This window comes from Anomaloglossus baeobatrachus, chromosome 1, assembly GCF_048569485.1.
Source record: "Anomaloglossus baeobatrachus isolate aAnoBae1 chromosome 1, aAnoBae1.hap1, whole genome shotgun sequence".
NCBI lineage: Eukaryota > Metazoa > Chordata > Amphibia > Anura > Aromobatidae > Anomaloglossus > Anomaloglossus baeobatrachus.
In genome coordinates this window covers 647,648,551-647,651,838 of record NC_134353.1, presented here as the reverse complement: position 1 = coordinate 647,651,838, position 3,288 = coordinate 647,648,551, and the positions used below count along the sequence as shown (strand labels likewise).

Here is a 3,288-nt window from a genome sequence, read left to right as displayed (position 1 = left end):
ACATAAACATCCCGCCCACCTTCTTCATTCCGCATTGGCGGCGGCCGCAGGTAAGCTGCAGTTCTTCGTTCCCGGGGTGTCACACTAAGCGATATGTGCTGCCTCGGGAACATTGAACAATTGAACGTTCGATTTTTAGAAAATGAGCCACATGTCAACGATGAACGAGAAGGTGAGTATTTCTGCTTGTTTATAGCCGTCACACGCTACGATATCACTAACGATGCCGGATGTGCAAAAAAATGCATATATATATATATATATGTGTGAGAATCGGGTTTTAGCCGCGCTAAGAAGCCACTGTTGCCAGGATGTAGTTTATATTAAAAAACTCTTTCTTTATTACAGCATCCAACGCGTTTCAGAGACATAAGCCGTCTCCTTCATCAGGGAAAAAGAGGAAAAAGTTAGTTGTGCTTTTGAATGTAGCCTGGTAAGTTCGAAAATGAACACTGCAGCACCTCCTTCGGAAAATGGGCAGTATTCTGCATCCCAACAGAGACCCTTCTTTTATGCACAGCCAACAGCACAACTACCTTTCCCAAATCCTTGGTATTTGAGTCAACTGTACAATCCATATTGTGTTCCTGGACCAAGCTTCAGAGGAGGGAATCCTTATTTTCCATACTACTCTGTGGCACTTCATGAGTACCCTGGATATTATGTTCCCCAGCATCAAATGAACATGAGAATGAGTAGAAGACCTCATTTTAATGCCAACCCTCCCTCCCCTATGTTTTACCATGCCACACGATTTAGGCATTACAGTAGTCCAGGAAGAAGAACTGAAACTAAAGAAACTCAAACTGATCCAAGACAGCCAGAATATGTAACCAAAAAGCACCATGCTACAGACAGTAAGGACAGTGATGCAGGAAATCTGGTATCCCTGTCCTCTGGTGTAAGCACAGAAAATGAAAACAACTTGGAGAATGTTGAAATGACAATGTTGCCAGCTCCTGTAATGTCTGAAAGGGACTATCACAAAAATTCTTGTAATCCATCACAGTACAGCAACATGCCTCCAGGAAGTTATGCGTATGAGAAAGAGGAGGTAAGAATAGAGTATGGAAGTGGTTCTCCTGCAGCCATACAGATGTGGAAGTCTTATAAAGAAACCATTCCTTTATATGATGTGGCTGTTGTTAAAGACATACCCGAAAATGTAGTTCAGCGTGATCTATTTTGTGAGGGTGTACTGTATGGCCCTCATGCAGAAGGAGAAGAGATCGCAGTACAAAGTGTGTCCTTCTCAAAAAAAGACGAGAGTAAACAGTCTGCATCTACTAAACTCTTAGGCATAGATGGTGTGCAAGATTTAGAATCTCAGACCTTCCTTCCACAGTCCAGGGAGTCTGGCAAACAAGCCAAATCAAATATAAAAGGAAAGACATCTCAAGAGTATGATCCTCAGTCTGTTTTGGTAGAACAGATTGAAGTGGTCCATCCTGTTTATAATGTCCAACACACTGATGACCAAGAAAACTCTGAGGGAAATGAGGCATCTGAAGAAACGGACAATAATGAACTACTTATTGGTCCAAAAATGGGTTCCGAAAACTTAATTACAAACCAGTCTGTATGTAATGGTGAGGTGAATGCAACAAATGGCGGTTTGTGGGCAGAAGAGTCTGCACAGAATTTAATTCCATCACAAACATGGCTGGCTTGTTTTGATGATCTAGAAACAAACTATGATTATGACATGTATATGTCTCAGAGAAAACAAAAGCGACCAAGCATATTAAGTATAACCTCTGAGGAGCTTTCTTCCAGGGATGAAGGTTCATCCATGGATAATGCCTCAGTTTCCTATTTTGTCCCAGATTACATGCTTAGGAAAGGTTTGTATGCTTTCCGAAAACATGCAGAGAGCACTGAAAGAGAGAAAATCCAAAGCAGTGGCTCTTTAAAAGAGGATGACGTGCCTCCAAAACATGCCAGCAGTCAATATGACAAGAGTTATAACTCTTCTGGATTAAAGGTTAGAGAGGTTTCAAGTAGAAATCGCAAAATTGGTGTATCTGTAAGGGGGCTTAAGCAAAAGAAAGCTATATTCCATAAAGAAGAAACCGCGGAAGAGTCAATCATTGTCCGAACCCGAAGATTCTGAAGAATATTGGGTTTTGGAAGAAGAGAAACTGGATAATATTGATGATCAGAGTGACAATGAAGAATACTACTTTCAAGAAGGCCTACCACATGATCAGATGCAGCTTGGTAAAGGTAACTACTTTAAGCAGATTGCTCAAAAAAGAATTCTATGGAAGCCTCCAAAAGGTGTATTTCCAGCGCAGCTTGTGGGATTTCCTGTCAGAGAGAAACTAAGGGTGAAGAAAAAAAGGATCAAGTGAAGTCTTGGGGCACATTCACCAACCCAAACAGAGTGATTATATTGCCTATGAAAAACCAGAAAAAGTTTACAAAGAGGTGCCTGAACAGAAGTCGTCTCTGCAAAAGCCAATGGGTGGAAAACATCAAAAGAAAACCTCTGGGGCAACTGTTGAAGAGTACTGGGTTGGAAGAGGTGCTAAGCCCAAATTCCCCCAACCTACATATTATCTGCAAGATCCAACCCAAGTCAAAGAGCAAGACAAGCCTCCAAAAAAGAAAGGAACGCTCAAGTCTTTTAAAAGAAAACAAAATCGAACTGATACAGAAGAAATAGAAGCGTGGGAGATACCCAGATCCTTTTTGTACAGAGGTCGCAGCTCAAGAAAAAGTGGCACCAAGAAGTAGCACAACTGCTTATTATGTGTATTAAATGTATTTATTTCTTAATCTGTGTGAGTGAGTTTTGCATTGAAACATTTTTACTCCAATAAGGGAGTCCTACCTACGAGTCCACTGATTGTTTTGTAACCTTGTGGTTTATTGCGCACAGAAATGGAAAATGAAGCAAAGTATCTGACATGCACAGCAAAAAAATGTATTGAATATTCAAAATGTATTGAAAAAAGTGGCACAAAATTTAAAGCACATATGTAAATAGCACAAAGCACAACCAACAAATGAAGGCTAATAAACTTGCATAAACATAAAAAAAAAAAAAAAAAAAAAAAAAAAAAAAAAAAAAAAAAAGATTCTCTTTTTCCCTGATGAAGGAGACGGCTTATGTCTCTGAAACGCGTTGGATGCTGTAATAAAGAAAGAGTTTTTTAATATAAACTACATCCTGGCAACAGTGGCTTCTTAGCGCGGCTAAAACCCGATTCTCACACATATATATATATATATATATATATGCATTTTTTTCACTAAGTCTTCACGGGGCTGCTGCTGGAACCA

At 39.9% G+C, this 3,288-nt stretch overlaps 1 protein-coding gene across 1 annotated transcript; it reads left to right on the top strand.

The window, feature by feature from the left end:
- The first annotated feature begins 445 nt into the window (after window positions 1–445).
- On the top strand, window positions 446–3,013 carry LOC142297084 (uncharacterized). The gene is given in 3 exon segments (XM_075341334.1): window positions 446–2,032; window positions 2,034–2,336; window positions 2,338–3,013. Coding segments are annotated over 3 exon segments (2,292 nt in total). The 3' UTR covers window positions 2,740–3,013.
- The last annotated feature ends 275 nt before the right edge of the window (window positions 3,014–3,288 follow it).